General features: G+C 43.2%; 1 protein-coding gene across 6 annotated transcripts in view; it reads right to left on the bottom strand.

Annotated features, from left to right (window-relative positions):
• Positions 1 to 12,550, bottom strand: part of LOC111602934 (RNA-binding protein Musashi homolog Rbp6) — a 201,522-nt gene that overhangs the window by 107,015 nt on the left and 81,957 nt on the right. For all 6 annotated transcript variants that reach the window (XM_023320284.2, XM_023320287.2, XM_023320286.2 and 3 more), the window contains exons 5-6: positions 6,443 to 6,527; positions 3,202 to 3,243 (exon numbers count right to left, since the gene is read on the bottom strand). In XM_023320284.2, coding sequence (XP_023176052.2) covers positions 3,202 to 3,243; positions 6,443 to 6,527 — 127 coding nt within the window. The remainder of the gene's footprint in view (positions 1 to 3,201; positions 3,244 to 6,442; positions 6,528 to 12,550) is intronic.

Here is a 12,550-nt window from a genome sequence, read left to right as displayed (position 1 = left end):
TGACATATGTAAGCCAGTCTCAGGCGCGCTCTCCCAGAGCCCTCCACGTTGACAGCATTTGTGGTGGCACCCATTGGCCAAACACAAGTTGCACAAATACACATTTCATATTCATAGTCTGAGAGCTTAAAAGCAAAGAAATTAACTTCACAAAAGTTTGCACAAACGTTGAAAACGAGTCGACGACTCGTCGAGTTGTCGATGCGACACACACGGCGTATGTGTAATATGTTGAATATGAAAATGTGTTAGATGTATATGTGTGTGTGTGTGTTTTTGTGTGTACATGTGTGCGCGCACCCCTTGCACACAAGGCCTACTCGAAATGTGCTTCAGCTCTCCACACTATTTTTGTGCTTAGTCGGCTCATCTGCATTTTATGGTCCAAAAATATCATCATCATTTTTTCGCATTTCATTATGTTCGCTCTCGCTCTCTCGCGCTCTGGCGCTCTAACAACTGAAAACTTAGCAGGCTCATTTAGTATGCTTCATTTCATTATATGGCTCAGTCCCAGTCCCAGGCTCCCCTACTTTACTTTAAAAATAGGGAAGAAGAAGAGATGAACAAAAAAAAAAACTCTTAACTTTCGCTGCAACCGCAAACATTTTGGGCCACATTTTGTGGGCAATCCTTCTGCCTGGGTCTCCGACAAACGGTGCGAGAAATTGTCCTCTCGTCAGTTTTTTTTTTAATATTATTTCTCTTTTTTTTTTGTGTTTCTGATGTCGCATGCAATTTTTTTCTTTTTTTGGTGTCCTGCGTAGCAAACTCCTTTGGGTTCTGTCTCCGGGTGTCCTGGCTGTGCTGACTGCCTCCCATTTGGCTCCTGCTAAGCTGCGCCCCAGCTCACTACCGCTGCCTCCACTGGCAACCCATCCCTTCGCGTCACTCACTCACTTTTTTCTCGTAATTTTCATAAGCAGCCGTTAGACGTTGGATTTATGTTTTTAAACGCCTTTTAATATGCGAGAGGATCTTCGCGCGCCCCAACAGCAGAACACAAAAAAAAAAAAAAGAAAACGAACAGAGCAAAGCAGAACACAAAGCCACTTGCAAATGCCGCATAGCCATCCTCGTTGTCCTAGTCGCCATTCGCCGTTTGCCGTTCGCCTGCCACCTTGCTTCGCCGCGTCCTTGCGCCTCGTCCTGCTCGGCTGCGTTGCGTTGCGTGGCATGGCGCAAATCCAGTGAGAATGCGTTTAAAAAAATATTATAATAATAACATTACGTAAATAATTGTTGGGTGCTGCCGCTGCCGCTGCTACAGCCAAAGGCGGCGAGCGAGCGCGTCGAGAGGCGTGGCAGGACGCAGGCAAATGGCAATGGCAACACGCGCCGCAGGAATAGCAACGGAAATCAGCTGCGTGTTGATAAGCAAAGCGCTGCCAACGAGCCCGACAGGAGAGTGGGAGCGAGACAGCGACTAGGCGAGAGTGAGAGAGGGGCACTAAGCAGGCGCTGCCTACGGGTGGGTCCTGCTCTGCTCAAGGCTTTCGCACTTGCTAAGCGTTTGCGTGTGCCTGCCTCTGTCTGCGTGTGTGTGTGTGACGTTTTGGGTGCGTATTATGGTGTGCTTTGCGGTTAGTCGCAGAATCGCTGTGGCAAAATCGAAAAACTCCAGCAAAGCCGCCTTAGAAAATACCCTTAGAATAATAACAGCTAAGCGGCAACAAAGCGAATTATGTTTTAAGCGAAGGTTATTATTGGAACCAAACTTTGCGCAGAGCCTAAACAAACATAAGTATAAGCAATTAATCCTTTATGTAGGCTTAACTTTTACGCCCCAAAGGTTGGGTAAATAAGTTCTCATGTGAAAGTTGTCAACAGTTTAGGAGCTTAAGATATGTTGAGAACGTGTCAAGCTTAATGAATCCTTTGCCTTGCCACAACTTCAGCAATATAGTAGGCAAATTCTGAAGAAACGAGTCAGCTTTCGATATGAGTAGCCTTAAATTTAGTTAAAATAAAAAAAATTAAATTTATAAATATTTTTTTTTTGCTATTTTTAGACCTAAGGGAAGAAGAAAGGATAGGCAAATTGCTCTATAGACAAAAGAAGTTTCTGAAGATCTCTCCAATATTATGCTCTTTGAACATTCACATATCTATCGAAATGTACTCGTTTACCAACACTATTTCTTTTATGATTTGACCTTGCTTCATAACACTTTAATGCCTTGGAATGTCAAGAGCTTATAATAAATATATATCTTAGCTGCCTAATATATATCTGCCTACATATAGCTGCCTATATATATCTTAGCTTAGCTTCTGTTTTCGAATATATGTTTAGGGACTCGTATGTCTTGCAATTTAAATTTTCTAACACATTTCAAAATGCCACAAGCTCAACTCTTAAAGTTCTAACTCAATTTGCCACAGCTTGCCTCCGCTTTAGCTATGAACCTGACCTTTACTTCTCTGCTTACATGCCCAACTAACCCACATTTACGCTAAAAACTCTTGAAACCTCTAAAAAAGTATATATTTCAGCTATGTTCTAGCTTATTCTCAGGAGTACTTGTACAGCACGTTACGCGTCATATGCAGGCCTCGACATGCCTAACTCCTTCTGGAGCTAGAGTATTTTTCGTGAAGGAGGCAGCAGCGCAGCACTGAAAGGAAGAAAAAATGAAGCCGCTACATAGATGGGCACATTTGTAACACTGTCTAACCGAGCGCAGTGGCAGGCAGCGAAATGTGCGTGTGGCATTTAGTAGGCAGGCAGCAACTGTGACAGTGGCAGGGGCGCAGATAAAGATAGAGATGGTGGCAGCAGCAAGAGCAGCAGGAGTGGCAGGAGAACGTCCTAAACGGGCACAAGCACCCACACTCACACACGCACAACCAATGCTGTCGAAATTTTGTTGTCATCATCACTTTGCAGGCATAGAAACAACTGAAGCTGATGGGCCGGATGGAGTGGGGCACAACGCTGGCTGTGGGCGTAGATGGAGTTGAAGCTGCCTGTCAGCCACAAAGTTATCTGCTTGCCAGTATTTTTTTCTTTTGGGTATTTAATGTTGTTGTTGTTGTAGCTGGCATCTTCCGTTTTTAATTTCAGCTGCCATTTGCTGCTACTTATGACACATCCTTTGCCCAGACCCCCCGCCCCCAACAAACTCAAGTGCTCGAGCAGTCGCACAAAAATATTATATATAGCAGTTTTTTTTTGGCAATATTTCTGTGTGTACTTACCTTGGGATGTGCACGTCGCGGAAAAGCTACTTTCGGGTCCACCTGCAAGCAGAAAGAGAAAGAGAGAGAGAGAGAGAGTGAGTGTGTGAATGAGAGGGCCAGAGCTGGAGCGTACGTAGTGAGAGTGTGAGGAAATCGTATGCTTAATGACATTTAAATGAAAAAGCATTTCGAGCAACTCTTCATATTAATAGCCAAGCATAAATCTTGCATAAGCCTGCATTGCGCATTAAGCAGGAATTACTCCTAGGGGAGCACAGGGCGGGGAGTCAGGGAACGGGCGGCGGTGCGGTTGGTGTCATGCTGGTCTGTGGCAATGCTCAACTTGAAAGCTGAGCACGCACGAATTAACGCATAACAAATTGCGCGTCCAGAGGAGCTACTCCTGTGCCCCTTGCCTGGCCCCTCCCTTCCGACTGCCCGACTGCTTCAATAAGCAGCGTCATTAAAAATAATTAAAAATCATAAAAATTCAATTTTAAGTGCTTTGCTGGTTCTCATTTTGGCCGCACTGACAGCAATCTTACTGACAGCCAAACGGTAAACCACGAAGGGGCCAACGTTCGTCGAGGGGACCGTGGATCTGTGGCCACCCGCACAAGCCGGCCACCCCCTTGGGCTAAATCTTTTTGAAGTGACTTTGTACTGCATTCAGCTGCAAGTTCTGGGCTAACTTAAGCCAATGCCGCAAATAAAATGGCAAATAAAATGAAGAGATATTGGCAAAGATAACTGCAGCGACCAAAAATGAGTGGAAGACAAAGAGCATGAGTGAGGGGGAGAGAGTGTGGTTTGGCATGGTGAAAGCAACGCAATATCCTCTGGCGATAATAATTCGCACAAAAATTGTCACAGGACAGCAGCAAATGCTGACAGGACGGCAGTTTGCCGTGTTGATTTCCTGTGTGCAGCACGAAAAACAACAAGAGCAACAACAGCAGCTCTTGCTGTGGGTGAGGCTAACAGCGCCCGCCCGGCGGGAAATTGATTTTTAGATTAAAATTAAAACTAATCAGCGCTGAGTGGCAAACGTCGACGTCGACTTTTTGGAAAATACATCAGACCGAAAAAGCGTAACGAAATGAAATGAAATGAATTCGCATCGTTTTCAGTTTTCCGTGTACTATGTGTTGTGCAGCCAAACGGAAACACGAAACGCTGCACGACTGAGCCACACACACACACTTCTGAGTGTGTGTGCTGCAGTTGGTTTGAAAAAAAAAGAGAAAAACAAAATAGAAAAGTGAAATACATATCCATATAAATGATGGCTGCGCATTTTATTTACAGTTGGCCAGCTGTGTTGCTATAAAAGAATGACCAATGCAGACACACACACACGTGCACACTGCAGCTAATTAAGCTAATGCCAATGCGGCGTATGCGTAACATGCGCTGCCTTCTAACGCCAATTCCTGTCTCTGTCAATTCCCGCCCAAATGCTAATCAAACCGAACTGATCAATGACATGAATTGAAACGGGTTACACAGTAAAGTGTAGATTTAACTTTTTCTACATTTATATTGCGATGTATATCGTATATAAGTATATAAATATGTATGTTAGCTAGCCAGTTGGCAATGGAGAGTTTGTTCCTTCAGTTCTGTTTCAGTGTCAAGACTTTGCCAAAACTCAATACATTTTCCAATAAGTAAACATTTATTTTATATTTTAATTCAATATTCGAATTAGGAATCAGCTAATTTTCAAGTTTTTATATTAATAAAATAAATGTTAAGCTCTAGTGCTGTAAGCCTTTGTAAGCCATTGTGAGCAGTGCTTTTGTACAGTCTTAGAAAAGCTTTCTGAAATCTTTTTTGATATAAATTATAAGAAAAGTATTTTTAATCAGGTTTTTATGTTTGGCTTCAAGATGTGTAAACCAAAATATTTTTTGGAATTTTTGAGAGCAAAAGTAAATTGTCTTACATTCAAGCTACAACCTTGACTAACCTTAAGGCTATCATAATTTATTCAAAATTTATTTAAAATTTAATCACGTTGGTATTCTTGTGTAGCTTTCAGCATTTGCTCTCAATATATATTTTCTATAATTTTTTTTTTTAATCAATCTATATATATATTATATAAATCTATAAACTATAACTAAGCTTTGTGGTGCTGTTAAAACTTTTAAACATTTTTTTGCTTACATTTTGATTAATTTTATATTTAAATTGTATTTTGAAGCCATTTAGCATGTAAATATTTGGAATTATCAAATTATCAAAGCACTTTCTTTCTGCTCAAAGCTCAGTAAAAATTTATGTGACGTTGCACAAGATCACGGGGTTTAACGTGTGCTTAGCTTGCTTCACAGATAATATTCAAAATAAATACCTAAATACAAATTATTGATAAGTAGTCTCGAGACGTACTGTAGAAGAAGCTCTTTCAGCCCTTTCTTATAGCAAAAAATATTGGTATTCTATTTCGTTTTCTGCACTAATTGTTCTCTGTATTTAAAAACGAAAGAAAATTTAATTTTTTTTTTAGAATTTTGACTCACAGCGTGTTAAGGCTAGAAAAACGTTCTTGGGCCTTTCAGCTTTTCTTATCTCATCAATTTTCTAAAGCTTGACCATTTATTTATTATGAAATTTCTTTTTCTTCTTTTTATGTTTTCTATTTTCAGCGCAGCACTTCATAAAATAATAATGTTTGAGGGGCTGTGGGCTTCCTTTTTTTTTTTGAAATGTGCAAATCTGAAATATCTAATTTTTTAATGCGGATATTTACCGAGGAAATGAGAAACAGTAATGACAGAGTGTAGTAGCTGCAGCTCGCAGCGCTTCCAATGCCAGACAAGCACCTGACGTAATTAAAAATTGTTTGGCTTTTACAAAAATCTGCGCTTTTCATAGACAGGTTATTGTTTTCTTTCTGCTGCTTCTTCGGCGCGTTGTTTTTGGCTATTTTTGCATGTTTTTTTAACTTTTATGATTTGCTGTTTTTGTTAGTTGCCTGTCATTGCTTTGAGTTTCTAATTGCTGTCAATAGAGAGAGAGGGAGCTGGGCGCTGGGAGATGGGAGGCAATTTATGAAGCGAACGCGCGCGCGAGAGTTGCTTTGTGCAAATATTTTGCATAGCTGGTGAAGTTTTTTGTTTGCCAACGTCATGAGTTGGGTTCGAGTTACGGATTGGCGGGTAGTTTTTTCTTTTTTCTTTGTGCCTTTTTTGTGTACGTATATGTATGTGTATGTATGTGTGTATGTTAGTGTTTGTTTGTAGAGATTTACCTTTTTGCCATCCAGCTCGTGTGTGCCTTGGGTGAGTACCTTATCTACGCTATTTGGATCGCTGAATGTGACAAAGCCAAAGCCCCTGCAATAGAGAAAGAGACAAAGATAGAGATAGGGTGAGTGAGTGTGAGAGATGAAAGTAAATATCAACACGGTTAGACAAGTTGCTTAAATATTTGACAAGCAGCTCGATAAACCTGAACTCAAACCAGAGCCGAAAGCGTTAACCGTGCCAGCACGTGCGCCAATTAGAAGCTCAAATTACATCAAAATATTGGCCAGGCAAGTAGAAGTCATCGTCGACTTGTGCCTAAACCAAATGCCAGCCGAATCGAGCGTTTTGCCTTGCCGCTAATGCTCGACCTGACAGACGCTTACAAGCCATTACACACACACACACAGAGAGAGAGAGAGGGAGAGGAAGAGTGATGGGTAGAGGAAGATATATATATATACATATATACACTCCCCTCGTTTCGCGTTGTGATAAACTTATTCTTGTTAAATATTTAATTAAAATGCTTATTATCTCGCACTGCATTTTAATGAGTCTCCCATGCCCACACAGCAGCAGCAGCCAAAGACAACAAACCGAGCTCACAGATTTTGGCTGTGCCACAGCTTTCCACTCTCTCCAACTCCCTCTCCCTCTCCCACTCTCTGTCTCTCTCTCACTTTGTATGTGTGTGCACGTTTATGTTTATTTGAGTTTTGCCACTTGGCAGCGACGCTTAACGATGCTGCTCCAGACTCCAGACTCAGCTCCAACTTCTTTGCCAGACACACAGCAGCCACAGCGTTCGTATTTGTCTTGCTCTTTTAGGCGCTGCACACACACATACACACACACACACATATCTAGCTGGTTGTTAGGTAGAGGCAGAGCGTTGGCTTGAACCGCAAGCACAGACAGTAATTAACGACGATTCTATTGCAATTGTGGCGATTGTTACGGTTTTGATTATACCACTCTTCGCAGTAACCGGAACCAATGGCCAGCTACAGCTGCTCCTTGTCCACTTGGCTTTTTATTGCACCAACTTTATACACAAATTGCTATGCAACAACAGCAACAACAACAACAGCAGCAATAACAATAACAATGAGAGCTTGTTGCAAATTTATAAAAACAATTTGCATATGGAAAAGCTTGCCACACACACAGCCAGAGAGAGAGAGAATCGGATTGCATTGCATCTAAGCTTGAACTACGAACTGGAAAAAGGGGTTTAGTTATAGTGTATATATATGTTATATATACACATATAGGTTGGGCGGGGGTGTATATTGAGGTGGGCGTACGTACTCGGCAGCGCCTGGCACATATTAAATAAACATTTCTGCTGGTATTTATAGTCGAGCAATTTGTGCAAATGCATTTTGCGGAAAAAGAGGCCTACGCTATTAATATTGATTTAAATTGTGGGCGTGGCCCGGAGACCTTTCGGCCCATGGTGGGCGTGTCTTCTCCACTCAAGTGGGTCACACACACAAAAATTGCCAAACGGAAAGTGACACAAAGTTGAGGCGCAGAGACCGTTGCAATGCCTGCTGCACTTACATGGGGCACAGACATAGCGTCGCTCGCTCTCTCTCCCACTCACGCTCACTCCAGCCCACTCTAGCCCACTCTCTGCGCGTCTGTCTCGCTCGCACGCCTATTGTCTCTCACAAAGTGAAAAGCCACAAATTTAAAAGGCAAAACTCAAAAATAATGTGTCTCCTGTGTGCAATTTACTCACAAATTCAGATTCAATTTATGCAACTCGAGGCAAGGCAGCAGGCGAGAGGCACGAAAAATGAAAAAAAGCAAACACCCAGCGACAGACAGCGCCAGGATAACAACAGAATAAGGATGTGCATGTGGATATCTCTCTTCCTCTCCCTCCCCCATCCTCCCTCCCTCTGTGTCAGTGAGTGAGCTTTGTGCACAATAAAAAGCAAAATAACAACAAATAACTAAACAGCTAGACTTGAAAGATACCCTGTAGCAAACGTGAAAAGCTCTTAAACTTTCAGATTAATTGAACTTTGGCAAGCTCTGAAGCTTGAAGCTTCGGCTGATCGTACAAGCTTTGTTGTGTTGTGAGCTTTAATGCACTTAAAGCTTGTTAGGCTATTGCTTTAAATAGCACTGTTAAGATACAGCTTTAGAATAGCTTAAGTATGTTGAAAGCTTTAAGATAGAATGAGGGTATTCCCAACTCTTATTTCCGCACATGCTCAATTAGAATTTGTTCCAATTTGATATATATTTCTCTAGAAACTTCTAAGTTTATAGCTTTAAGTTTCAATGCCTTAAGCTTAAGTTCTTGGCTGCTTTTGCCTAATTTTTATGCTTCCAAATGTCACGTGAGTTTGATTTTAAGATTTTTCTGATTTTCTTTCGTATAAAAGCTCAACTCAAGCAGCTTTACACTTTATTACTAAGTAGCTTTATACATAGTTTCTGAAGATACAGACATTTAATTGTGGTATACTTCATAAAGGTAAGTGAAGTCTAGCCTTCTGAGACAGCAAGCTTCTAGGACAGACAGTTGCTGACATACTAAAGCTCCTTAAGCTAGGTTAAAGAGATATTTATTCAGCTAACCACATAAGTTAACAAAGCTTTTGAAAAGCTCTTAATCATAAAGGAACTGCAATCTTTAAGTTAGCAGCTACAGCCTTAAAGTTTTTTCAAAAAGTTCGAAATGTCCTAGTCAAGCACAGGCGAAACAAACCCTTTAAATATTTTTACAGAACATTTAGTACAACAAACAGAGACATGCAGACTAGAGGATCTAAAAACATGCAGCCAGAGTTGGGCAGGTGCTGGCGGGGGTCGCCGTAGTGGGCGATATAGCTGAGCCTTAAACTGAGACTGCGAGCGAGGCAAAAGGCAGAGACAGACGGAAAGGCTTGGTCTGGGTGGGACAGGGCAAGCCAAGGGAGAGCAGGGCCAGAGCTGATGCTGCTGCTGCTGCTGATGCTGATGCTGTATATGGTTCAGTTTGGTTTGGTTTGGTTTGCTGTTGTCGTTGTTGCTGTTGTTGTTGGTTCGTTTGGATTGTTGCTTGTTGAATTTTATAAAGCCGTTTCAGAATGCTAATGAGCGCACGCACAAGCTGCCAAGGTAAGCAGCAGCAGCAGCAGCAGCAGCTACAGCAGGGCAGGCGTGTGGGCGTGGCAATCATGTAACACACACGCCGCAAACACGTACCAGCTACGAGACGAGTTGAAGAGGCGCCATCGCCGCAGCAGCAGCAACAGCAGCAGCAGCAGCAGTGTTGCAAGGAAGCAACATAAAAGTCTTATTTGAATTGCCTTGCAGAGCTTGAGAAAGTTTCCTAGTCGCAGATCCTTGTTGCTGTTACAGTTGTTGTTTGCAGTGCTGTTGTTGTTGCTGTTGTCATTGTTGTTGTTGCTATTGCTGGCTTACGCACAATTTAGCAAAACAACTTGCATGTATTTAGCCTATGGGCTGGTTGTTTGCTATTGCTGCTTTATCCAGAGGCCGAGTGCCACCAAGCCGGGCATGTGTGTGTGCGCATGTAGGTCTTGTCTCTGGCAGCGTCTTGGATTACCGTAAATAATCTAACTAAATGAGTTACCAAACGGTCAAAGTTCAGCTGAGGTGTTGCCAAGAGGCGTCCTCTAACCGTGCCGCATTTCTCTCTTCTGTCAGTTGAATTTGTTGCCAAACTAAGCCAGCCAACGGCAACTACGAAAACTTCAGCCAGTTTAGCTCACACCCGAGAAAAAAGCGAACAGCCAGGACTCAGCTAGTTAATGCTTACGTTGCTGCCAGGCAAAAGCTGAGCACACATACATACACATATGTCCAGTAAGCACGATAATGTGTGACCCTTAAAGACTGCGCACGGTAAGCACATTTACCATACTGATAGTAGATTAGTCCCGAGAAATGTCCCAAAGGACTCTTAACTAGACGATAACATTGCATGCTACCAGATATGCCTGCTTGCATGCTTAAGCATCTATGTGAGTAGCGTTTGGGCAACAATACTTGGAGATATTTTCAGATTTTTATCTTGGAGTTGTGGTTAGTATGAGAAGCTTAAGATAAAGTCTAGCAAGATATCTTCAATCTTAGTCAAAGTGCTCAGTCAATTTCAAATTTTCAAATCAATTTCAGCTCACAACAATTCACAGAACGAAAACTATGGCAATCAATGAGAATCGCAAAGAGAGGCGAGCTGCCAAAAGGCAGCAACAAATGACGGTCGCTCGCTAGCTCGCATTGATGAGTGCACAAGAGTGTTTTATGTACAATGTACTGTTTATTGTCGCCATTTGTTGCAGCAGTCGCCTGTCAAGGCTGCACGGAGAACATTAATGGCAGCCGCAAGTCATGCCCTCAACCTTAACTAAAAACTTGGAAATGGCAGCTACAAGCACGAAGGCAGGCAGGCAGCACGACGAGCAAAGTAGCTGACGGCTAACAAAACTTTCAATCCACTGAGAAACAGAGAGAGAGAGAGAGAGAGAGAGACGCAGCTGCTGACTTGGAAGTAGAAGCAGGCAGGCAGAGCGTGGTAGGTGCCAGGATGACGACGAGGACGCATATTCAAATGACTTTTTCGTGTAAAAATTCAGAACAAAACAAAAGCGCCCAAACAATTGCAAAGGAATGCAACTCAAGACGAACGGGAGAGAGTGAGAGAGCCAGAGAGTGTGAGAGAGCGAGCCAGACTGACTGAGTGGGTGGGTGGCTGGCGAACTGCCTTGGTCTGGGTCTGGGCCGGACTGAGGCACTTCTAAGCTTTGGCTACAGTCAACGTCAATCCCGCACTAACAAGCACTTGCAGCTTGCCTCGACAGGGCCCAAGACGCTGGTCCTGGCGACTCGACGATGCTTTTGTGGTGCTTCCTATCGTGTTTTGTTTTTTTTTTTCCACACTTTTTTTTTCTCTGCTGACCTCGTCTCAGCCGCTGCCTCTGCTGCTGCAGCTAGCTAGCTGCTGTCGTGTGAAGTGGGGCCGCGTGCATGAAACTTTCACAAGTGGCTTCCTGCCTTGGTGCCGTGCTCGCACTTTATAAGCCTACGCCTACGCCTACGCCTACGCCTGCACACGCCCATTTTGCACGTTTTTATGCCTTTGTCTTGTTTCGTTGTCGTCGTCGCTTGTCGTTGTCGCTTTCCTGGGCACACCAAAATGCATCCTTGAACACGCACACTTAACTGGGCCTGCGTGAGTGCCATGCTGCTCTGGCAGTTGAGCTACTCAAAACGAGCCCACAGCCCCCTTACCACATGGACATACACCAAAGACCAAAGTCGGGTAACCGCCTTCAAGTTGGATGCGTTCTCGTCGCTGCTTAAGAACCGCTCGTTCGCTGGCTCTCTCTCTCGCTCTCTCTCTGTCGCGCTCGCCCAGGAGGCGAGCTATTGGGGTTTTTGGCTTGGTGCTGGTGCGTGCCCTTGCGTTGATATGGCAGCACGGCCCCACCTCCGCCATTTGAGGTCCTGCTTCGGCTATCTATGCGGGTCGTTGGTAATTTGATTAATCCAGCGAAAAAGAAAGGCGTCCATTGGTTTAACTTGCAGCACAAGGGGTTGCGCCTGTGCCTGTGCCTGGGCCTGGGCCTGGGCCAGTGTCTTCTGCCTGGCTAAATATTTAAATGGCCCGGCCATTATGAAAATTTATCGATTTAGTGACAGTTTAAGGACACACATTACGGCGCCCATTTGTTATGTTTTTATGGTTCGTATGCCTGCTGCTAATGTCAATTTTGAGTGTTGCCTTCTTTTGTGACGCGACGCAGACATTAAATTCTTCTCTTTTCTTTATATTTTTACTTTTTTCGCCGCCCACCCCCGCCCCATTGTTGGCCAACTTTGGCAGGCTGGAGCATATCATTTAGTTGGCCCACAACGAAAAGGTAACTTTATTTTATAATTCATTTTATTATTATTATTATGTAAAAGTGCTGCGGCACAGCAATTACAATGGAGTGAGAACTCGTAAAAAGTATATATATAACAAGCAGCATCGCGGCCAAAGTGCGTGGGCGACTAGGCAAATGCTCTACAATTGAAGGCAGCTTGACGTGCTATGTGCTTATGTTTATATATATATAATTATAGATTCAAGATTACTC

Source organism: Drosophila hydei, unplaced genomic scaffold, assembly GCF_003285905.1.
Source record: "Drosophila hydei strain 15085-1641.00,03,60 unplaced genomic scaffold, DhydRS2 tig00008128-arrow-arrow-pilon, whole genome shotgun sequence".
NCBI lineage: Eukaryota > Metazoa > Arthropoda > Insecta > Diptera > Drosophilidae > Drosophila > Drosophila hydei.
This window is presented reverse-complemented; position numbering and strand designations above follow the sequence as displayed.